Source organism: Euprymna scolopes, chromosome 24, assembly GCF_053919585.1.
Source record: "Euprymna scolopes isolate OS-2025 chromosome 24, ASM5391958v1, whole genome shotgun sequence".
NCBI classification, from domain to species: Eukaryota; Metazoa; Mollusca; class Cephalopoda; order Sepiida; family Sepiolidae; genus Euprymna; species Euprymna scolopes.
The window spans coordinates 18,413,249-18,438,323 of NC_136505.1; the positions used below are offsets into that span (position 1 = coordinate 18,413,249).

At 37.1% G+C, this 25,075-nt stretch overlaps 1 protein-coding gene across 2 annotated transcripts in view; it reads left to right on the top strand.

Moving 5' to 3' along the window:
• LOC145246618 (beta-hexosaminidase-like) overlaps window positions 1-25,075 on the top strand; it is a 113,727-nt gene that overhangs the window by 56,175 nt on the left and 32,477 nt on the right. For both annotated transcript variants that reach the window (XM_080108288.1, XM_080108287.1), the window contains exons 4-8: window positions 2,781-3,211; window positions 7,126-7,327; window positions 13,637-13,914; window positions 18,533-18,763; window positions 22,737-22,977. In XM_080108288.1, coding sequence (XP_079964414.1) covers window positions 2,781-3,211; window positions 7,126-7,327; window positions 13,637-13,914; window positions 18,533-18,763; window positions 22,737-22,977 — 1,383 coding nt within the window. The remainder of the gene's footprint in view (window positions 1-2,780; window positions 3,212-7,125; window positions 7,328-13,636; window positions 13,915-18,532; window positions 18,764-22,736; window positions 22,978-25,075) is intronic.

Consider the following 25,075-nt stretch of genomic DNA (forward strand, 5'->3'; position numbering starts at 1 on the left):
GCTACATAAAGAGACACGCCAAAGGACGAGGATGGAATGATAAGGTGGGAGAAAGAACGGTCGCCATGATGGAAGAGCTCCTGAAAGAAGCAGAACGGCAAGACCCAGTCCGGGGAACCTGGAACGTACCGCGAACATTGGATGGAGTCGTGTGGTGCAATGCGAGCAGCATTGCAACAGGGGTCGTTTTGGAAATTGGAGGAGTAGTTGCAGAAGATGCAGCCTGGTTGAGGAAAAAGAATGATGTCAGCCACATCAATGTGGCGGAATTAGACACGACAATAAAAGGAGTCAATCTGGCCTTGAAATGGGGACTATGTGACATCTGCATCCAAACATACACTGCCACGGTGTTTGCTTGGCTAAAGTCTCTCATTTCAAGCGAAAAAAGGATAAAAACGAAAGGGGCTGCGGAGATGTTAGTGAAGTGCAGACTTGGGGTGCTGGATGAGCTGATGCAAGAGTTTTGTTTGAAGCGTAGACATGGTGGCTTCTGAAAAGAACCGAGCAGATGCTCTCACGAGAGTGAAGAAGAGTTGGCTGTTGCCAAAGAAAGATGTAGTTGCTGCATCGGATCTAGATGATGTTGGCGTGCGAGAACTGCACAATTTGCACCATATGGGGGTAGAGAGGACTTGGTACTTAGTGAAAAAAGTCGACCCGAGGATCACCAAGGAGCAAGTGAGGCAAGTGGTCAGGACATGCGACAGATGTCAGTCGATTGATCCTGCTCCAAGCACGCATGAAGCTGGCCAATTGGAGGTGAGTGGGAAGAGACTGGCATGCGATGTCACCCATTACAGGGGTGGACTTTATCTGACCATGGTTGACTGTGGGCCCGGGCGATTTGCCCTATGGACGAAGCTACGTGGAGGAACAGGCAATGAAATAGCGGCAATCCTTGATGAGGTGTTTTTGGAGCGAGGCCCCATGTAAGAGTTGTTAACCGACAATGGGACTGCGTTCAAGTCAGTAGCAGTGACAGAAGTACTGAAGAAATGGAAGATCCAACAATTTTTCAGAGCTGCCTACAGACCTAGTGGCAACGGAATCGTGGAGAGAAACCACTGCACCATAAAAGCAGTTGCGGAAAGAGGAGGCACCTCACCTGAGCAAGCCGTCTTCTGGTATAACATATCGCCTAAACTGGGACAAGTACCAGAGACGGTCCCGCAACTGTCAATGTTTGCATATTCCTGGAGACATCCCAGGGTGGAGCCGGCAAGCCGAGAAGTAGAGGCCACAGGGACAATCAAACTCGGGGACGAGGTATGGGTGAAGCCACCGGGGGCACGCTGCACCGCACAATGGAGTAGAGGTCGCGTGACTGGGAGGAACACTAGTAACAACATTGTGGTGGGAGGAGTCCCGAGGCACATTTTCGACGTCAGACCAGTTGAGAGCGAAGCAGTGGAGGGGAGTGTGCAGCCACAGGAGGAGGACGAGACACCTCAGAGGCCAAGTAGAGAGAGGCGACCGCCACAGTGGATGAGAGACTATGAAATGTGATTTTGAGATCAGGGAGGCATGTGGTTAGAAGCAAGAAAGAGAAGTCTTACCGTGGGTGCTCAGCGAGTGAGTTCAGGCGAAGAAAAGGAAGAACAAACATGGCGGCCAGCATTTTTATTTCGTCCGTTCTCGCGTAATCTCGTGTGTGCGTGAAGATGGAAAGGATAAAATGATGTTCATTTCTCGGTGCTGCGAGATTATTCCCGATCAGGCAGGAGAGAAGGCAATGAGAGAGTAGAGACAGAGGACTGTAGCGCTAATCTTTCTGGATCATTCTGTTTGGGTATTTTTGAGGTGAACCCCCCCCCATTATACTTCAATAACCTAAGTGATATTAAACATATGCCTTCAGCAACTTCATCGCCACCAGAACGCAAGATTTTTACATTACTATCATAAATATTATTTTGCGTTGGCAAAATGTGTTAATTCTGACGGGCCTTATTTCGATCCATGAAGTTTTAAGTTAAAAACCGCAGGAAGTTTCTTGTCAACCTGATATATATATATATATATATATATATATATATATATATATATATATATATATAGAGAGAGAGAGAGAGAGAGAGAGAGAGAGAGAGAGACAGACAGACAGACAGACAGACAGACAGACAGACAGAGATAGAGACAGAGAGACAGAAAGAGAAAGAAAGAGAGAAAGTTATAAAAATATATATGTTAATTAAGATTTTCTCTGTAGATAAGTAAGTATGAAATAAAATTCTGTGTCTGAAGATGTATAAAAATAAATCCACATGAACATTCATAAATATTCCGTTTTTGGATGTTAACTTTGGAGTCAATGGAATGTTACCAAAGTTGCAGAAGACAACAACAAAAATCGGTTTTAAACAAAACGTCTGATTAGTTTGTGCTTTCTAATCACAGACAGATTTATTACACAAATAAAAATACTATCTACTAACTAGCGGGACCTGTGGAAATTTCACAGCGGACTCTTTCATCTCTATATATAATAAAAGAGACGCAGTTTTCCCCCTCTGTAGCAAACTATACTAGGTTTGCAAGCGCACATGGTGCATGCGCATTTATTATGTCTAACCTATTACCCACTATCTTATGTAACAAATGGGGAATAATTGCTGTTTTCTAGGTTGAAATCTATCAACATTTATTGTTCATTAGTTTTAGTAGTGAAGTGGTATTTTAGCTCCTTATAATAAGTGGTTTCATGCTTTGCATGGAATGATTTCCATTAAAAAATGTGCATCCACAAATATTTAATTTCTTAAATCTATCTTTTATAGATAAACTGAAAATGGTTCGATCAGCAACTCAACCACTGCATCGTTATGTGGAATTAGCAATCAAAGACGTCAGAGTGAAATTGAACGGTTCCGAGAAAATTCTGCCGCAATCTTATTCATTGGAGATAAATCCTGAAAAGGAATTCATTAAGATCCATGGAATCGATGAAGCCGGAGTATTCTACGGGATTCAGACATTATTGGCTTTGGTCGACGAGGACGACAAAGTACCCAAAGCAAAAATCCATGATGCACCCAAATATCTTTATCGAGGAATGCAACTGGATGTTGCAAGGAATTTCTTTCAACCAAAAACAGTTTTCAAACTTTTAGATTTAATGGCGACATATAAATTGAATAAATTCCATTTTCATTTGACGGATGATGAAGGTTGGAGAATTGAAATAAACGGGTTGGACGAACTTACGAAGGTAAGTGTGTGTGTGTGTGTGTGTGTGTGTGTGTGTGTGTGTGTGTGTGTGTGTGTGTGTGTGTGTGTGTGTGTGTGTGTGTGTGCGTGCGTGCGTGCGTGTGTGCGTGTGTGCGTGTGTGTGCTCGTATGTGTGTGTGTACACGCGTGTGTGTGTGCGTGTGTGTGCGCGCATGTGTGTGCGTTAGTGTGTGTGTGTGTGTGTGTGTGTGTACGTGCGCGCGTGCGTGTGTGCGTGCGTGCGTGCGTGCGTGTATGCGTGTGTGTGCTCGTGTGTGTGTGTGTACACGCGTGTGTGTGTGTGCGTGTGTGTGCGCGCATGTGTGTGCGTTAGTGTGTGTGTGTGTGCGTGTGTGTGGGGGGGGGCATTATGTGTGTGTGATGTTGTGCCTGTATATTGGTGATGAGGTCAGTTGGAGAAAATAGTAAATAAGTTCGATTTTTTCTGATTTTTTAGATGAGGATTGATATTTTGTATTATTTGTATTCTTCGGACTATCGTTCTCATCTTGAGTGTAATTTTCACAACGTTTCAGTCGATGTAACCTCTGAACTTCTTTCTGTCAAACGAGAATATGCACGGAATTTCGAATGGAACCCTTTATTTTATCCACAGCCGCATGTTCTCGTTCCGTCTGTCATACCCAAATAAAAGTTAAGTAATTTAAAATTGTATTCAAAGTATCGTTCGTACTGAGGATTGAAACTTCAACCTCCAGAAGAGTGTAACATAGAACTGAATTTTACCAAGTACATTATCCATTAATCTACGGGGCATCGCGGAAATTTAATGAAAATAGCACAATTAGAGTAGAACAATTGTCCGAATAATATAAATTTGAATTTGATCAAAATGAACAATTACATTATGACATTCATGTCAACTTTGAATGGCTTCTGCTAACAATTTAGAAGACGTATAATGTCTATTAGAGAAAACTTGAATACCTATTAGATACCAGAAAAAACTTGAATGCCTGCTAGACACTTTCCTCGAATATCTAAGGTCTCTCTGTGTTATGTAATGGGTTGTATATATATAAATATTATATATATATTATATTCTTGTATTGTTGCTGTTGTTGTTCGTTTCAGGAAGAGTCTTAGTGTTATATCTAGAGATTGTCTTAGGAGTGTTCGTGTGTTGAGTGTTCATATGTCTTAAGATGTTCATGTTGTAAGAGATGGAGATATTAACAGGTATATATAAAGAGAGAGACAGTTCTGTATGAACGGGAGTGTTTCTATAAATATTGATACATATATTTCTTACCGATTTTTGAGATGATGATTTTCACAAAGTTCTTATAATATAAATGGACAATACCTTTTCTGTTGAATCACAACACGAAGACGCAGTTACACAAAGATGATGACGTCCTTTATTTCATGACCGGTCCATGATTTCGCTCGAGGAATTCAAAGTTTCTTTACATGGCTTTTTCATCTCTAACCTTTCGTTTCCAAGGTTTGACGTCAGCAGCCGTATCTGACCTCTCTCTCTCTCTCTCTCTCTCTCTCTCTCTCTCTCTCTCTCTCTCTCTCTCGGCTCTTTCTCCCCGACTCTTCTCCTCTTCTCCCAGACTGCATCTAATACTCTACCTATATTGAGAACTCCTCACGTCATCGCATGATTAAACATGTGCTCATAAAGCACGTGCTCATAAAGCACGTTGGTGACATGCGTCACATTGCCAAATTTGACATGACTCCGAGTTCAGTAACCTATTTTTCGAGTAATACGTTTATAATTTCAATTGATGATTAAATTCCTTATTTTAATTTTCATTTTTATAACAGAACAAATTTCATCATTACATTCCTTTTTCAATAACAGATATGTAAGCTAAACAATTGCAATTCCAAATTCCTTATTTCAATAACATTCTGTATTTATTTTAACTTATTAACATTGGAATTTTCAATTCAAAATCTAGCTTCGCAAGTTTGAACCCTTGACTATCCTATTTCATATTCACATTGAACTAATTCCCTATTTTTTACTTACATAAAGGGGACAGCCCTTTATCATGTAACATCTGTATACAGGTTTCTCCGGACAACCCGGCATGAGGATACTTCCCTCTACAAGGAAATACTGACAAAATATTCAAAGTAACATAGTATTCGAATCCCAAATAAAATTCCCTTGATATAGCTACCGTACAATAGCTTAAACGACGATTTGTACTCCTTCTTTAAATGATGTTATCTATGATAACAACACGAAGCTAGATACGTCATCAGATTAAATGAATTCTTGTCCTGGAATCCAGTAAGACCAGAGAACAAAAAAAAAAAAAGAAATACTATGACGTAGTTAACGCGTCAATAACTGAGAGGGAAATTAATAATCCAAACTTCTTTACTAACTCAACGTTTGAGAGATAAAAGAGAACTATAATGGAATATTCGAATATTTATGCATCTCATATAGAGATCAAGTGTTAACTTCGGGAAGGAGACCCTTGATTTTTTGGGGACTTCGACTGAAATAAAGTGAAACAAAGGCTTGATTTTATTGTTTGAGCTCTGGTGTCAATTTTGAGCTCTGGTGTCAATTTTGAGCTCTGGTGTCAATTTTGAGCTCTGGTATCAATTTTGAGCTCTGGTGTCAATTTTGAGCTCTGGTATCAATTTTGAGCTCTGGTATCAATTTTGAGCTCTGGTGTCAATAGGTTGATTTGAGCAAGAAATAATTTTTAGATACAAGAGAAGAATTGGGTAAACAAATATATTAACAAAGAACATTAGTACAAAGATGTATACAAATGAGAGGGTTACCAGCGAGACCGTCCAGTCCGACTGTCAGAACTGTCTGTTGGAATAATGACTTCTCCTAAGAGCAATGCATAGAAGAGTCGTTGCATACGAGGTGCCAACAATAAGTTTCCAGACATTTTTGTACGGGAATTTAAAATTGCCGTAGATTCTTGAAAATTGAGTATGTTATTGTTATACATCTTATGAGATGACTGCGCGATTTTTATAATTTCAGATTCAAATGAACAGCTACAGCAGGAATTGGAATATACCCTACTAAAGCCTGATTGTCACAGTTGGTGAATTAAAAAAATGCAATCAGGACGTGTGGTCACTTTAGAAGAACGATATACAATAAAATTCTGTTTTAAACTTGGAAAAAAGACCACAGAAACGTATTGAATGTTTCTACTGCTTTTGGACCATCTAGCATGAATCAAACATTAGTTTTTGAGTTGCATAGGAGAATCAAAGGAGGCAGGGAGTCTGTGAGGGATGATGAGAGGTGTGGAAGGAGGAAGAAAGTCAGAACATCAGTGTTGATTGGCCAAATAAAGAATTTCATGGATAAGGGCCGTTGTGTGTCTATATAGAGAATAAGTGCATAGTTTGATGTCAGTGTGGGAACTGTACACACAATTATTTGTGAAGAACTGAAGATTCGAAAGATTTGTGTGGAGTTTGTCCCAAGGATGCAGTCCACAACTCCATCCTTGTCACAGACTATTTGACCAAGATGGGCATCAAGACATTTCCTCGCCCTCCTTATGGTCCAGACTTTGTTCCTTATAACTTTTGGTTATTCCCTAAGCTCAAAAAAAGAAGGCTGTCGGTATGAGACAGTTGAGAAAATGAAAGAGGCTGTGAAAAAGCTTATTGACTTCCTCACACAAGATGACTTCGATCGGACTTTCCAGCAGTTGTTGGAACAATACAACAAGTACATTGCAGTCGGAGGAGATTACTTCGAAGGGGATTAGAGTTTCATGTGTGTACTATCAATAAAAGTGACTATACAAAAAAGTCTTGAAACTTATTGAAAGCATCTCATACATGGTTAATTACCATAACAGATACAACGTTCTTTTCTGTTCGTTTGACTTGTAAGTATTAACTCCGTTATCACAATAGTTCTAATCTTGTCCTTTCCAGATTGGGGGTCGGCGTTGCCATGACCCCTTGGAAGAGAAATGCATTCTACCTCAGCTGGGATCAGGACCAACTTCTTTGGGAAGCGGTTCTGGTTATTACACGAAGGAACAGTACAAAGACATTTTGCGTTATGCCAAGAAACGTCATATTGAAGTCATCCCGGAAATTGATATGCCTGGACATGGACATGCCGTCATCAAAGGTAAGTAAGGTATTGCTGTGTGTGTGTGTGTGTGTGTGTGTGTGTGTGTGTGTGTGTGTGTGTGTGTGTGTGTGTGTTTCATTGAACAGCAGAGGCAATTCCTGTTTGTTTCTCTTGCAATCTGTTTTATCCATTTAGTGGGCTAATGTTCGAACGTTCTGTTTGAGTGTAAAAGTGTAAAAAGAAATTTGCCATAGTCACAAACGTTTTCGACTTCCATAAGTCGTCTTCAGGTGAGTAATGAATAAAAAACTTACGTTTAGTGAATTTATTGAAAACGTCTATCAAAATTTTCCAACACCTTGTAGCATATGACACTGCAAAAAACGAATTTAGCAACATATCCATAAAAAAGCATCACCATTAAAACCGTCTCACATTGTAACCTGCGCCTCCCTACTCATTCACACAAACAAATTAATCAGGCTCAATATGAGGGAAGGGCACGCTTAAGTGCTTTTAAACAATTTTATTCAACTTTTTCAATAAATTCACTAAATGTAATTTTTTACTTCATCACTCGCCTGAAGACGACTCATGAAGGTGGAAAACGATTTCTTTTTACATTCGAACAGAACGTTTGAACATTGGCCTGTCAAATGAAAAAAAAACAGATCGCATGAGAAACAAACAGGAATTGTCCTTGCTATTCAATGAAACATGCGTAAGAGAAAAAAATGCTGCCCAAGTATACTAATACACACATAAATATATATGTATATTCTTAAATATTGAACTTATATATGTATATATATGCATATATATATAAGTATATTTATAGTGTATATATAGCGTATATATATATATATATATATATATATATATATATATATATATATATATATATATATATATATATATATATATATATATTCAGAAAGTGTGAGAGGATATATATAATGATTTTCCACAGCCGAGCAATGTCGCAGCCCACGAGAGCCAAGAAAGCCAACAAACCAGAAGTCCAAGACTCGAGTTTCGCCCTCATTTGGGCTCATCAGTTATACATATCTGCGCTCAGGATTTGAAACCTGAACCTCTTGCATGCTAGGCGAGCACTCTACCAACTGAGCGAACACACCACACACACACACAAGAAAGTCTATTAACTTACACAACCCGTGGCAGAGATCCGACAGTGGAAAGAACCTACCTCATATCAAACAAGAGACGAGGTATCAAACCAGCTTTAACCCAAGCTGACGTCTCACCAGTCTTGGACTTCCGGTTTGTTGGCTTTCTTGGCTCTTGTGGGCTGCGACATTGGTTTGGCTGTGGAAAATCATTATATATATATATATATATATATATATATATATATATATATATATAACTGGTATGAACGAAAATAGCAAACACACTGTGTGTGTGTGTGTGTGTGTGTGTGTGTGTGTGTGTGTGTGTGTGTGTGCATAATTTTTATCATAATTACGGTATAATCATGTCGACACACCGATTCTGATTATGTCATCAAAGAGAAGCAATGTTGAGCCTGGCCAGTACCATTTGGGAATACCAGGCGCTTTATGTAGGTGGAGGTCGACACCTATGCAAAAACTGCAAAACCTAACGTCATTATCTCTCTTAACCAAAATATACATGCAACTGGAGACTGCTTTTGAACTTAATATTCCCATGAAACTTCCTTCTCTGGGAGAAACCCGGTTCAACCTCCCTCCACAAGGTGAATGTCGTTGGCATATTTTTTTATATCTGGGTTGGTGATAAAGTAGAAATTAGAGCAACTTAACCTTATAAAAAAATATGTGTATTTCTTTATTAAATGTACTTATACATTTAAAAATTGTAACTTTTTTTTGACACCTTAAAAGAATTCTTATTTAGTTTTAGGTTTAAGGACATGTGATGTGGCCTCGAGCAGCAAGCAATCCATTCCGTCGCTTTTCATATATAGCAGTTTCCTAATCATGTGTTGTAAACCTTACAGGGTGGAACGATAAATTTGTCGCCTTAGAAAAGACGTTTCCGTTTGATGAAAACCAGTTTTCTTATTTTTCTTGCAGACCATCTCCTAGTTGGCCAGTTGTGTACAAATCCCAAGAGCGATAGGAGCCTTCTATCATGTCTGAAAGTGACACAGTGTTCAACGAGCGAGATCAGAGATGCACTACTGTACAACCTATGCTCTCTACCGATCCAAGTTATGACAGAAGGACTATTGCCAGCAACCTCAAAATACATCGCTGGATTGACACAGGTAGCAGATACATACCCAGGTGATGAAAACAAAGTTTCCAGTCACGGTTATGGTCTTTGGTGTGGTTTCAAGTGAGAGCCACATCATACCACCTCACATCTTCGAAGTTGGCTTGGAAGTCAACACCAAAATGTACCTGGATGTGTTGAAGAGTGTGGTGATCCCCTTGTGCAATTGAGTGACAGCTGGCAGACCTTGGGTGCGGCAGCAGGACTGGTCCCCAAGTTCAAAGAGACCCAGGCTTGGCTTCAGGATTTCTATTGCTTTATACCCTTTTCTCACTAACCCCCTCCTCCTCTAACCTGAACTCGCTGGACTACTTCGTTTGGTCATATGTTGAGAACATCACCAACATGACCTCCTTTATAAGCCAGCCAGCCGTTGAGTATTCTCCTAGTCCCCACCAGCACCAGGAAAAGAAATGCTCCCTGTTCTGAACCCATATCAAGGTGGTGAGTGAAGCTGGAGGCGGCTACATCGAATAGATGTCAGCTCTAATACATAATCAAGTTACCTGAATTACTTTTTTCAAAAAATAGTTTTAAAATAAAGCTGTAGTGTTGTTTTCTTTAGAGTAGCAACTTTATCGTTCTACCCTGTATTTTTTACTAACAGGGCTATCTGTCATTGCCTGGGACAAAAATGTAACATAGCTTCTATCTATCTCTCTTCTCATTCACCTTTTTTCTCCCCTTTCGTCTTTACCGCCTTCACCCAGCCCATTCCTCTTTCTGGACATACACGCACACATAGCTCAAGTCAGCATAAGGGCAATAACTCTATGAAAAAAACTGAGTTACTTATCTTTACATGATAATATTAAAAGTTACATGCACTTATTGATCACATTAAATGATATAAATGGCCATTTGACCCCCTCCTCTAATGATATTTTTTATTTAAGACATTCATCCGAGATTACGCCGATTAAAAACATACCAATTCTGTGGTAGTTCGTTGTGTATTTTTCAAGTTTTAGCTGGACATACTAACTGACATTTGCTCTTTATATAATAAAGAAATTATAATCCTCCTCGCTGCAGTGATATATAGAAAGAAAATATAAAATACTTAACTTACCACGAGATGATTAATATGTCAATGTGTAAAAATAAAAATCTACATATCTCTCCATGGGCGAATATACGTAAGTAAAGCTTCCTATTTGTTTGTTTGTTTTGTTTTTTGTTTGTTTGTTTTTTTGTACTAAAAAAGTTGAAGAGTTACAAAAGCGAGCGATCTTCTGTGCTCCCAATTTTATTTTTCTACATAGTCACCACCATTCTCAATTCACTTTTGCCAGCGATGAACAATGGTTGTGCATGGATGTCTGGAGTATGCTTTGTGATGCAAGAGTCATTCCAAAAGTAAAACATCCTTCTTAAAATAAAAAAAAGTGAAGGGCTACAAAGACGGGAGTAATACCATTAAAACAAGCGACCTTGTGTGCTCCAGAATATATTTTTCTACATAGTCGCCATCATTCTCAATCCACTTTTGTCAGGAATTCAATGATGTATCTTTGATTCTAACACACATATATGACAGGGGGTTACTTTCTTAGAGTCTCACACCGTCGATATCTGCAACAGAGAGATGAAACTTTCATAAGTTCATTCAGCATAGGTTCATTCAACATAACAATTTGCAATCTACTCTGATCCATTCGGGTGGAATAAAAATAGGAGGCATTACTTTTGAAACGCCCCTTGTAGAAAGAAACTAAAATCTATCTCCCCATAGTCTAATATAGAAAGAAAATCAAAAATAGTAGGCTCAGTACCAGGTGAACGATTTGTGAGTCATAGAAAAGCATCGACCTCCTCTTCATGACATCTCATATATAAAAGGCTATACGTCTGTCTGTCTGTCCCCATATTTTCAAATTATCTTTTTCAAAAGTAAAAGTCGCAGAACGGCGCTAAGGGCCTCAAATGATTGAATTTTTTATGGACTGTTCTTTTATGGGTTTGTAGCCAGTTAAAATAGTTTTTAAGGGATCAAAATTGAAAAAATCGTTATAAATTTTGTACATTCATCCAAGTTTATTTTTAATTTTTAATCAGATCATATTCATGTCACGTTGGTATAGTGGTAACGTCACCAGCTTTAAATGCTACAGTTCTGCTTTCGGTTTCGGTTCTAGCTGATGGCACCCAAATACTTTTTTTTCACTTTTGAAATCACGACTCTATAATAATATATACGAAATCTGGACAAATTAAACTATCATATTTTAGCGTATTTTATGACTGGGCAACCCCCCTCCCCCCGATAAAACTCACTATATTTGCCTGTCTCCACTTTTTCAAGCTGTATCTCCTCTGAGATGGAAAGTCGCAGAGCGCTGCAAAGTGGGTCAAATGATTGCATTTTTTGTGAACGTTTTTTTTCTAAATCTTTACCCAGTTAAAATAGTTGCTAACGGAAATGGTTGAAGCAGTTTACGATTTGAAAGTCATATTTTTGGAGAGGAGGGAATCACTTATTTTTGAATTAGTTAAAATATATTATTTAATCTCATTCATAAAACTCACTATGTTCTTCTGTCTGTCTTTCTGTCTATCTCCATGTCTGTCTGTTTTTTTGTTTTTTGTTTTTTGTTTTTTTTAATTTTGAAATTATTACTATATATTGGGTACAATATAATGTCATTTATAAACTCACTATGTCTGCCTGTCTCAACTTTTTTTCTAAACTGCAACTCCTCTGAAACAGAAAGTATATATAATATATAATAATCGATAGAGAATTGACTATATAATAATATATACAAAATCTGTATAAATTGAAATATTATATTTAAGCATGTTTTACGACCAGGCAATGCCAGGTGCCCCTTGCTAGTTCTATATAAACAGAACCCAAAGAAATTGTTATACTATTTCTGACTATTATAGAACAGTGTACTTAACTCTTGGCATTAGTACCTGATAGCTGATACCTGGTACCTGGTGCAGCATTTATCCTGAACAGGTTGAACCAACTTCTCCTAAGGAGGATATTTCTGGAAAATATTGACTTCACAAGCGGTCCCTCGTCGTATGGACAGCCCGGTCAGAGGAGATGGAGACGTTATGATTTTGCAGTTGTTTTGCAGGGAGATTTCACCATCCTCCCACATACTGCACCTGGTATTTCTAAATGGTCACCCGTCTGGTACTAACCAGACTCAACATTGCTTAATGAGAACTGATGTGTCAGTGATTATGCCATACCATTAGTAGCTAAATAAGGGAATGGGATAAAATATTACTAATAGAAGATGGCATCTGGTATTCCCAAATATACTGCATGCCGACACACTGGTTCTCGTTAGATAATCAAAGTAAAGCAATGTTGAGCCTTGGGATATTCCAGGTGCTGTGTGTGCTCTCCACTTATCTCGGCATTGTTTCCAGTCGTCCTGGACTTCTCCTTGCCACTGGGCTCAAGCAGTGCCAATTCAGGAGCATGAATTGTGGTTGGGGATTGTACAACCTTTGCCTCACAATTACATGTGTAGTTACCCTTACAGGGAGTATCCATTGTCTTTTGAGACTGAACGGAGGTGATAATGATTCCCAAATGGTCACCCGTTTTGTACTTTTCAGGCTGAAGATGATAGCTTAATGAGAACCGATTTTTCAATGTGATTATAGAGTACTATTAGTACTATTAGTACGTAAATATGGATATAAAGTATATTATTAAAAATACAAGGTGTAAAAATAAATGTGTCAAAAGTATTAAAAATAAAAAATCTCTGTTCTAAAATTAGATTAGATCCTTAGGTTTAACTACTTTATTCAAGAGAAGTATTGGGATTGATTTAATTGGGACCTTTAAAACAACATCTAAACTTCTATCCAGACTGCCACATTAGTCGTCTTTAAGTCCAATGTAAACAAATATTTGCTAAGACGTTTTCTTAAATAATTAAAATATGTTCATTTTATTCATTATTTTCAATCCTCTCATAGTATTATTCATCAACGACTGATAATCTTATTAATCCGTATTCTCTAATCGCTTTTTGGCCTTGGTAAGTGCTAATTCATTGCTATAAAAATTCACTTTTACTCATTATAAGTTGTATTCTATTTTGTCAGCAATGGAAGCCCGTTATAAGAACACGAATGATAGCCGGTACGTCTTGATTGACCACAACGACACTTCCGAGTACAAATCGATTCAGATGTACACAGATAATGCGATGAACCCTTGCATTGATTCCACTTACACCTTTATTCGACAAGTGATCAAATCTTTAATTGAATATCACCAAGACATCATGCCCTTAAAAATTTACCATTTTGGAGGAGACGAAGTTGCACCCGGTGCCTGGGAAAATTCAACTGCCTGTGAAAACGTGAAAAAACAATCTCCGGTAAGACTATTTTATTATATACTAGCAGGCTGTCGGGCGTTGCCCAGTTGTAAAATACATCTAAATGTTATATTTTAATCAATGCAGAATTCTCCTTTATTATAAACACAAATACCGTAAGTATTAAATTAACGTTAAATTCCTTTATAGAAAATGAAGTAAAAAAAATATGCAAAGAAACTGAGACATGTGCATGCAAGTATTATGTTTTTTTCTAAACTATTAACTTCTTGTAAGTAAAAAAAAAAACTTCTCAACCTAAGATCAAAACCAAAACTTGAATTAAGTACGATAACCATTAGACCAGTGTGACATGACCTTCAAAAAGTGTTTTCAAACTTCCTTATTCTTAGCACAAGGAAGTTGCCATGTTTCACGATCGCGCATGTGCAGTCGTGAAACAGTTGACAAACAGATAAAAATCCGATTACTCCCCCCCCCAGGTACCAATTTTTCAATTTTTACCTCTTAGCAGCACTTTTTTCCAGATGAAAATCGAATAAAAAGTTTTTCCGCGTGTCTGAATATCCTACATACTAAATTTCAAGTCTGAAGATCAAAAATTCGTTGAGTATAAGGGTTGAAAAGCATCCTTAGACACACATTCTCACTTTTATAGATATTTCTGTCGAGTAGAATCATAAGAGTAGTAGTTAATGGGCAGAAATCAGAAGCTCACAGTATTAATGCTGGAGTCCTTGAGGGGTTCATCCTGGGCCCAACTCTCTTCTTGATCTACATTAATGATCTTCCAAATAACATCCTAAGATCATTCGTTGACATATATGCTGAAGATACTACCACCTATGGCAACACATCAAAGGCCATAAATGACAAAGTTCTCTCTGACTCTTCTCCTCTGATCTTGAGCATGTGGTACAATGGGGAGAGTGGTGGCTGGTTACTTTTAATGCATCTAAAACCAAGCTCCTATCTTTACATCATTACCGCTCTGATCCTCATCTGGCATAAATTGAAATGAATGACTCTCGTCTTAGGGAAGCTGCATGTTTTGACAAGCCTCTGAGCTTGGCCTTTACTCCTGATCTGAAATAGAACACATACATCAAATCCGTTGCCAAGGCCGCTGGAAAAAGGGTAGTATCTTTCTACAGCTCCAGTAGATATCTCGCTCCTGATGCAATTCTCTACCTATATAAAAGCCAGGTACGGCCAATGATGAAGTATTGTTGCCACGTCTGGGCAGGAGTTACTAGATAGAGTTCAAAATAGACTTTGTAGCTTAGTGAGGGATGCCCTTTTCTCTTTCCTGCAACCTCTTTCCCACAGAAAAGATGTTACAAGCCTCTGCTTTATCGCTATTTTCATGGCAAGTGCTCGCCTGAGCTCCAATCTATGGCCCCCTCATCAAACTTTCACAAAAAACACCCGTCTAGCCAAAACCACTATCAATAATCCCCCCACTCTTTATCTGTGCCTAAACCTAAACGTAGATTCCATGAACAAAGTTTCTTTCTTAGAACTGCATGCCTGTGGAACTCTCTTTCGTTTGCCTGTTTTCCAGCTGACTACAATTTGATTGTCTTCAAGTCTAACGTAAACAAGTTCTTGATGAACCATCCCCCTAAGTAATCCAATTTACAAAATTTGCACTACTTATGTATACCCATTAAGCTTTATCCTCGAGTGACCTCCGGGCCTTGATAAGCGGTGACTCCTTTGTAAAAAACAAATACATATGTATATAGATGATTCAATATACTCTTAATGGTCAATGAGATTTTATTTCCAAGTTGCTATAAAAAGTGGATGTTTAGAATTACGTTTATTAAAAAAAAAAAAAAAATACAGAAAAAAAATTCTGATGTACTCGTCACGGAATCACGTGAATTGATAAAGCCGTTTATTTTTTCTTTAAGAAAATTAAATTTTACGATTTTTAGTGATTATTAATTTTTGGTCGGCGTTAATGATCTCTTACTTATGGATAAATAAGTGTCGTTAGTCGAATCGAGTTGTCAACTTTAAATTTTAATTCATCCCCCAAAAATATGATTTTCTTGAATAAAAAAAAAAAATTACTTGATCAATTTACATAATTTTTGGAATATGACATTTTCGTTCCGTGACTGGTATGTATATTATAAAGATGTTTATGTATTTTTTGTATTTTTGTTTTTTGAAATAACTGTAACTCTAAATAAGAACAAAAAACATATAGGTTATCTTCCCTTTGTTGAGAATCGGTTGTATAGAGTCTAGATTAAAGCACAAACTTTGAAGAAGGGTCAAAAGCAGAACTATATCAGACACTAAGAGAAGCAGTAACGGTGGATCTTTGACTCTCTCTATATAAAGGGTTCCCTGAATCTATGTGCAGATAAGTACACTCTACAGGGTGGTCCAAAAAAAAAAAAGCTTCCTGTTTTATTTTTCATCCCAAAGTTGCGTTTTACTCTTTCCCCCCCCCCCCCCATATTTTTTTAGGTTGTGTTAATAGCAAACCTGGGAGATTCTTTTGACACTACTAAGGACGTACAAAAAGTAATGCCTCTTATTTTTTATTCCGACCGAATGACTCAGGGAGGGATTGCAAATTGCATTGTTATAATTACTAAACGTATGCATTCATGACCTGAAAATTTCATCTCTCTGTTGCAGATATTGACAGTGTGAGACTTTAAGAAAGCAACCCCTGTCATGGAAGCAAAGATGTGTCATTGAATTTCTCCATGCAAAAAAAAAAAAAAAAAAAAAAAACGATTAACATTAACGACGCCTGTTGAATGTTTATGAAACTGATGCATTTGATTTCAGCGCAGTTAGGAGATAGGTTCGTCGATTTCAGTGTGGCGACAGAGATTTGAGTAAACAAAGCATACTCCGGACTTTTACAACCGAGACATGAAAAGAGGCGGGCAAAAGTGCATTAACAATGACGGTGACTATGTAGAAAAATAAATTCTGGGGCACAAAAGATCACTCGTTTTAATGGTACCACTCCCGTCTTCACAGCTATTCAACGTTTTTTTTTTTAAAGTTCAAAATACTTACTTTTGAAACGACCCTCATAATAAGCATTGAACTGAACTCTATACTAAATAACAGCGAATAAAAATCATTAAGGTGTACCTTGCCACAAAATGCTGGAGAAATTTTGGTTGAAAGAAAAACAATTCAACGTTTGGTGGCCAAATTTCGGGAGGCAAGAAGTGTGATAGATGCTCTCAAAGGCTACAGTGGTCAACATCGGTCAGTTATAATTCTTGACAATATTCATATTTTAGAGAAATTTCTTGAGGAATACCACAGAAAATCAATACGCCGGCTCTTATAAAAAACTAATATTGCGATATTAGTTTTGCGGATCCGCCACAATTACCTTTATTTCTTTCCTTACAAAAGGCAAATCTTGCAGAAACAAACCAATCGCAATAATTTAGAACGAGAAGCATTTTATGAAGAATTTTTTTTTACTCACATTCACCCCAAACAATGCATATCGCCACTAGAATGTAAGGGGCTACTAATTGGGATCATACCTAAGAAAGATTAACAAAATATTGGTCTACATTACATTTAAACTTCTTCTTATCAGTACATTTAGTGAAGCAGGTAGCATGAAAGAAATTCCAAAGTTTAACTGTTCGAGGGAAGAAGCTGTTATAGTAGAAAGCTTTCTAGCATTTTGGAACCTCAACAGTGAAGGGGTGTGATTTTGTTGCCGAGCGGGTTTGTCAGGAATATGTACGTCTAGGAGGCACAAGTGCAGTGAGTTCATCAGAACACATTCCATTAAAATACTTGTAAAACAGGCACAGGGATGCAACATTGCAGTGATGGGACAGGGGTCGGAACCTAGTTGACAAAGCGGGACCTATTAGATTGAAAATGACCCCGGCTTGTTGGGTTTAATTTGATATAGTGACGAGATTCACTGTCATGAATGAGCATATCGACAAGCAGAAAACGTGCTTTTGGGCTTAGGCTCAGCTTGATGAACACACTTATCATCCTCTTAACTAAAACGTCATCATCAGACCATACTTGTTTTAGGAGGAGAATGAGGATCGGGTTTGTTACATTGCACTCGTGTGGACAAAGTTGATTTCTGCACTGATTAGATTCCAATTTCAATCCGATTTGAAAGGTGGAAATCTTCCACTGTCCAGCTATTATTTGGTGGAACAAAAAAATTTTTTAAATCTCCTGTAGAAAAAAAAAATATGATGAAACAGAAAACATATTTTTGTTTTATTTTTGTTTATATTCTGATGTATATTTTTGTTTATATTCTAATGTATATTTATCTTTTCCACCTTAACACCAACCGTTAGACCCACTTTCTTTAGCAACAGTGTGCCAATTTTTCACTGTTTCTGTCGATGAGTTACGGGCAAGTAAATTAATATTTAGATGATGATGATGGTGGTGGTGACGATGATGATGATGATGATGATGTGGTGGTGGTGGTGGTGGTGGTGGTGGTGATGATGATGATGATGATGATGATGATGATGATGATTCTTCCATTCTTTTGTTTTATAATGTAATACATATTATGAATTAACAAGATCTCCATTATTCTAATGTTTTGTCATAAACAAAATCTGTGATTTTCTTTGCCAGTTAACTTTTATCCGTCTTTTATTTTCAGGGTGGTGAAAAGAAAATTCTAAAAGAACATTTTGTTCACGAAATGTCGAAAATCACTTCTGAGCACAAACTTAATTTGGCTGCCTGGGAAGATGGAGTCATGGAATCCGGTTCAAAACCTTTCGAACGTGGAGGTTTGCAGAATGAAAATGTCTATGCTTATGCGTGGGACAACATCTGGGAATGGGGCCAATCTAACCGAGCCTATAAACTGGCAAATGCTGGCTACAAAGTAAGTGTACACTTTTAGTCCAAATTTCCGTGCACTATTAAACCCCATTTGTTGATATTTTTACATATGGATTTTCGTGTGTTTGGTTCTTGTTTATGTAAGTAGGATGTCGATTCTTATTCACTCAGGTGTTGACATCTTTATACAACATTCGTTTGCCTTTTTTTTTCTACTTATTGAATAACGATTCTATACCATGTGTTGAATAGCAGATGTACCGAAAGTGGCACATGTACGTGCAAATATGCAAGAAAAATATGGCATACACACATGTGCATATACACATATACAAATTCAACATCAATATACATGTATAATCTCACAGATATCCTGATCCTGATATGGCACGTACTCAGATCGGATTGAGTTGTCTTTATTCTAAGGAGAAAGTTTCAAGGAAATATTAAATTCACAAGCGGTCCCTAGTAACATGTATGTTCCAATCAGGCAAGATAATTTTAATGTTAGATTTCGCAGAGTAGTCTGGCTACCCTCCTCCATACAGTGCCTGATATTCCTAAATTGTCACTAATCTGGTACTGACCAGGATCAAACTTGCTTAACTTCAGTGATTTTATGTGAACTGGTGTGTAAACATAATAATGATATATTACATTATTAAAAACTATTTTAAGTTAAGTGTTACAGACTAGTAAGCATATATATATATATATATATATATATATATATATATATTATTTTTTTACTATAATAATTAAATACCTACAGACACTAGTGTTTCATCCTTTCGGGATTCTTCAGTGCAGGGTGTCACAATTACTACCAGTCGAACGATTCGAACCCTGCGACACGAGACATCTCTGGCTCGATTAGCGGAGGCCGTATCCATTCGGCTACCATTAATCGTGTGAAATAGCGTTGAATTTTAAACATTTTAATTTAAATGTTCATTACGTCAGACAGACAGTGATCAAATCGTTATACGACGATCTACGCATAAGAGCTAAATTGACCGACTTTTATTCAACAGAAAGTGCTCAACGATAAGAAACGTATTCCTTAAAGAGGCTGTCATAATTACTTTTTTACTATAATAATTAAATACCTACAGACACTAGTGTTTCATCCTTTCGGGATTCTTCAGTGCAGGGTGTCACAATTACTACCAGTCGAACGATTCGAACCCCGCGACACGAGACATCTCTGGCTCGATTAGCGGAGGCCGTATCCATTCGGCTACCATTAATCGTGTGAAATAGCGTTGAATTTTTAACATTTTAATTTAAATGTTCATTACGTCAGACAGACAGTGATCAAATCGTTATACGACGATCTACGCATAAGAGCTAAATTGACCGACTTTTATTCAACAGAAAGTGCTCAACGATAAGAAACGTATTTCTTAAAGGGGCTGTCATAATTATTTTTTTACTATAATAATTAAATACCTACAGACACTAGTGTTTCATCCTTTCGGGATTCTTCAGTGCAGGGTGTCACAATTACTACCAGTCGAACGATTCGAACCCCGCGACACGAGACATCTCTGGCTCGATTAGCGGAGGCCGTATCCATTCGGCTACCATTAATCGTGTGAAATAGCGTTGAATTTTAAACATTTTAATTTAAATGTTCATTACGTCAGACAGACAGTGATCAAATCGTTATACGACGATCTACGCATAAGAGCTAAATTGACCGACTTTTATTCAACAGAAAGTGCTCAACGATAAGAAACGTATTTCTTAAAAGGGCTGTCATAATTATTTTTTTACTATAATAATTAAATACCTACAGACACTAGTGTTTCATCCTTTCGGGATTCTTCAGTGCAGGGTGTCACAATTACTACCAGTCGAACGATTCGAACCCCGCGACACGAGACATCTCTGGCTCGATTAGCGGAGGCCGTATCCATTCGGCTACCATTAATCGTGTGAAATAGCGTTGAATTTTAAACATTTTAATTTAAATGTTCATTACGTCAGACAGACAGTGATCAAATCGTTATACGACGATCTACGCATAAGAGCTAAATTGACCGACTTTTATTCAACAGAAAGTGCTCAACGATAAGAAACGTATTTCTTAAAAGGGCTGTCATAATTATTTTTTTACTATAATAATTAAATACCTACAGACACTAGTGTTTCATCCTTTCGGGATTCTTCAGTGCAGGGTGTCACAATTACTACCAGTCGAACGGTTCGAACCCCGCGACACGAGACATCTCTGGCTCGATTAGCGGAGGCCGTATCCATTCGGCTACCATTAATCGTGTGAAATAGCGTTGAATTTTAAACATTTTAATTTAAATGTTCATTACGTCAGACAGACAGTGATCAAATCGTTATACGACGATCTACGCATAAGAGCTAAATTGACCGACTTTTATTCAACAGAAAGTGCTCAACGATAAGAAACGTATTTCTTAAAGGGGCTGTCATATATATATATATATATATATATATATATATATATATATATATATATACGAACACTATAAATAAATATATATTATTATAAGTACACAACAGGAATGAAACCTACTTGACACAGACACACACCTGGCCGGAAGAAACTAAACGCAGTTGATTGACACAGAAATAAATCTTCGGAAAATAAAACATCTGATTATTTGATGCAAAAAAAAAACATCTGAAAATGTTATTTGCAGACACGTATGCCACCGTTGTTGAATAAATGCGTTAGTGATGTGTCTATATTGATAGCAAGAGTCATGGAGTTGGCGTTTACAGTTGAATGCGGGGGCGTTCGAAAACTATGTTACATAAACTAGTTTAAATTGAGATCGAGAGTCGACTGGGTATCGAGGCTTAGAGATCAATCTCCATCAACTCCCATGCTTCCTCCTCCTCTTATCTCACCTCACTCATTTAAGAGATATATATTTTTATACATCAGTTTTTCAAGCATAAATAAAACACATGTATGTTTATCATTGCTTTACCGTCACTAACAATAAATATATCATAAATATATCATATTTTATAAGTGATGGGACGATTCCAATATTTTTCCAATTCCGATACAATTACCGATTCCAATTCCGATTCTTTTTTTGTAATTTTTAAATATAGATTTGGTGCGGCAGGGGGGGGGGGTATCACAAAAACTAATATAGTATATGTATATATTTTCCAAACGTAAAATACACTTGTGGGGATGATCTGTAGATTTTAATTTTACTGGTATTTGATTGGTGCAAAAATAATGTCGTTTTCTAACATACCTGATAAAACACTACATTATTTTTGCACCAACCTAATATTTTAAAATCAATAAATATTTAAAATCAATAAATATTTATCATGCCATCATAATTACGAGTCAAGGAAAATAAAGTTTTAAACTAAAATAAGCAAAAAAAAAAAAACAATTAAAAGAATCGTTTTTGGCATTGGAAAATAGCACAAATTTTTCCGATTCCAATACCCCAAAAAGTTCCAATTTTTTTCGATTCTCAATTCCGAATTCATTACCACAAGAATAGCAGAAACACATAATGAAGCGAACAACCAACAGAAGGTATTTCTGTTTGGAAAAAACAGCTTACCTTATTTACATGCATATAATCAAGTTTATTGGCTGTTTTAACTTGTGGGATATTTCATTTTTGTCTTCAGATAATGTCGGGTGTTCAGGAGAGAATGCATACTATTTCGGGGCATATCTCTCCCTGTAGACTTGTATACAATAAAGTTTATCAGCTGTTTTTCAATTATGGAGTAATCCATTCTGTTCTCCAGATAATGTTGGGTCATCAGGAGAGATAAATCGTACCATCACTAAACTTTATACATTAATATTTGTCATCATTTTTATTTAAGAATTACAACTCATGCATGTTTTTCAATGCTAAGAAGTATTTTCTGATCTTGTCTATGGTTCAACGTTTACCTCATCATCAAGAACCTGTCCAAGTACAAATATTCCACCTAATATTAACATAGATTGATATCAAACGAATTCTTTTTTTCAACTTGTGCAGGTGGTGATGTCCCAGGCAACCCATTTATACTTTGACCATCCTTATGAGCCTGACCCAGAGGAACGAGGATATTACTGGGCACCTCGTTTCACAGATACACGCAAGGTCTTCGGCTTCATGCCTGGAAACCTCTACGCCAATGCAGATGTAGCAAGGTCTGGCCATCCGCTAACCGAAGAGCAAGTATGTGGTAAAGATGGAAAAAACTGCATCAAGTTGGAAAAAACAGAAAATATTGTTGGTAAGACGAGGATTCTTTTCACATTTTCTTTTTTCTGCTTTCAACAAATAACGTCAAGTTGTGTGAAGGCATCTAATTGGTCCCCCTGATAAAGGAGAGATTGAACCTAGTAATTCACTCCCGTTCGTCTGCACTTTTCTCAATAATCACACTGTAGATTTTTTTGGAATTTTTGTACAAACATTAGTCATGGTGAAAGTAAATTTTTGCCAGAACTGATTTTCCAGAATAATTCTGGTTGCGCCCCTCCTCCAGGGCAATTATAGGGGTAAAATTGTCTCAAAATCGTTCATCTGTTCGTTTGTTCACACTTTTCTCAATAACCACTCCTTGAATTTTTTTTTTAATTTTACATAAACATTAGACATGGTGAAAGTAAATTTTTGCCAGAACGGATTTTCCGGTATAACTCTGGTTGCTCCTCCTAGGGGGTATTATAAGGGTAAAATTGCCGCCAAATTATTCATCCGTTCATTTGTTTGCACTTTTCTCAATGACCATGCTTTGGATTTTTTTGTAAATTTTGCGCAAACATTAGTCATGGTGAAACTAAATTTTTCACTCATAGATGGGGACCTTTCATGCTCGGCTTGTTTTTTGTTTGCTTGTTTTTTGTTGTTGTTATAATGGAGATTCGATGCCTGCTTATAACTGAAACTACATTACATTTTTAAAGGACATTATAGCATCAGTGTAAAAAAAAATTTGATCTGAAACGTTTTACGAAGGACGTTCCAAAAAGTGATGATTCCTATGTTTTTATTCCGCCTGAATGGATCAATAAGGATTGCAAATTGCATTGTTATGATGACTGAACTTATGCATTAACAAACCGAAAATTTCATCTCTTTATTGCAGATATTGACGATGTAAGATTCTAAGAAAGCAACCCCTGCCATAGGCATGTGTCAGTAGAAGAGATGCGGCATTGAATTCCTGGCATAAGTGGCACTGAGAATGGTGGTAACTATGTAGTAAAATAAATTCTAGATCACAAACGGTTGCTCATTTTAATGGTACCACTTCTGTCTTCATAGCTCTTCAACTTTTGCTCATTCAGCTAAAAAAAATAGGAGGTTTTACCTTTGAACCAAGTATTATATGACAAAGAATGCTCTGGACTCCCATGCACAGTCATCATTCATTGCCAACAAAAGTAATGGTAGTGACTATGTAGAAAATGAATTCAGGTCTCTCGTTTTCATAGTACCATTCCTGTCTTCGTAGCTCTTCAACTTTTTCTGTTAAAAAAATAGGATGCTTTACTTTAAGAACGACCCTCGTAACATAATATTAATACCTCTATATAATGTTAGGTATGTTGTATATGTTTTGAGTGTAGCGTCATGTTTGTAATAGAAAAAGTGTAGTTATGCCAATTAAAAAAATATGGCAATAAGTGAAATGGGCAGAAGATTACTTAATAAGAATTGATTATCAAAAAGAACAGCCAACCAGTATTTGTTTACATTAGACTTGAAGAGGATCATCCTGTAGTCAGGTAAGAAGAAGCCTCACAGTATTTTGTTCTACAGATGAGATGTTCTAGGAAAGAAACGTTGTCCATGGGAGTTCTGTTTCTGGGAATTTTAACCCAGAGAAAATAGTTCTGTTTCTGGGAATTTTAACCCAGAGAAAATAGTTCTGTTTCTGGGAATTTTAACACAGAGAAAATAGTTCTGTTTCTGGGAATTTTAACCCAGAGAAAATAGTTCTGTTTCTGGGAATTTTAACCCAGAGAAAATAGTTCTGTTTCTGGGAATTTTAACCCAGAGAAAATAGTTCTGTTTCTGGGAATTTTAACCCAGAGAAAGTAGTTCTGTTTCTGGGAATTTTAACCCAGAGAAAATAGTTCTGTTTCTGGGAATTTTAACCCAGAGAAATAGGAAAATTATTTTTTTTTTATTGTTGTATCTAGATGAGTTCTAGCTGTGAATGTTTTACAGGGAAATGTATATTAGTAGTTTATGGCCTGAATGTTTTCGGTTCCCATCAAGCCGGAAAAGAGTGGGCGGTCTACCATATAGAAACGATTGGGAAGGTTTTACTAACATTTGTATGTATTTTTCGTTTTTCCCCAGCCTATGCCAATGAAATT